The following is a 662-nucleotide window of genomic DNA, read 5'->3' as shown; positions in this document are numbered from 1 at the left end:
TTAAAATGCATGTTTGATTTTTTAATAAGGCATAGCTAAAATCTTGAAAGCATCAAAAACATACCGAGCAATCACAAGAAACTGGTCAATCTGTTTGTTGGTCAGCGGACACTCTGGGTCCCATATCTTCATCTCCAGTTTGGACTGGTCTCTGTCATCAGGTTCTCCTACAGAGAAAATTTATTTCATCAGAGCTGGCTGTGTAAAACCAGAGGGTAAAATCTACCATCGACAATTCTTTCAAGACAACCTAGGCAACTTGTTCCCGTGGCAACGATGGGAATTAACACGTAAATCAAACCTGGCGTTAGGTAATGATGGAAGACAGCCTGCTTAGCAAGATCATGAAGAATTATGTATTGTAGGTATATGATCATCATCAGCCCGTCATTCGAATGAAGAGCAGAGCATTTAATCCTGCATTGTGTAAATGCTGAACTATCAGTCGCTTTTGGATGTAAAAGTATGCTGAATGAGAAGATCAGAATGCGTAGGTTCAGATCAAATCTCCTTCCTTACAGTATAGCTATAATTTAAAATGTTAGTACTTTGTATCCATCTTGTCAATGTAGATGGAAAAGTTTCATATCTTCTAAAAGCAGGACGTGTCTAAATCTAGAACTGAAAAATGCTTCCCTCACAGACTGTCACTGGCCTCTCAT

The 662-nt window shown here is 38.8% G+C and overlaps 1 protein-coding gene across 1 annotated transcript in view; it reads right to left on the bottom strand.

Moving 5' to 3' along the window:
- Nucleotides 1-200, bottom strand: part of LOC107579972 (metastasis-associated protein MTA3-like) — a 1,253-nt gene extending 1,053 nt beyond the window's left edge. The window contains exon 1 of the mRNA XM_016265742.1: nucleotides 65-200. Coding sequence (XP_016121228.1) covers nucleotides 65-132 — 68 coding nt within the window. The 5' untranslated portion in view covers nucleotides 133-200. The remainder of the gene's footprint in view (nucleotides 1-64) is intronic.
- Between the last annotated feature and the right edge of the window lie 462 nt (nucleotides 201-662).

Source organism: Sinocyclocheilus grahami, unplaced genomic scaffold (assembly GCF_001515645.1).
Source record: "Sinocyclocheilus grahami isolate Dianchi unplaced genomic scaffold, SAMN03320097.WGS_v1.1 scaffold22588.1, whole genome shotgun sequence".
Classification (NCBI taxonomy): domain Eukaryota; kingdom Metazoa; phylum Chordata; class Actinopteri; order Cypriniformes; family Cyprinidae; genus Sinocyclocheilus; species Sinocyclocheilus grahami.
The sequence above is the reverse complement of the archived record's forward strand: the minus strand, read 5'-3'. Positions and strand labels throughout refer to the sequence as shown.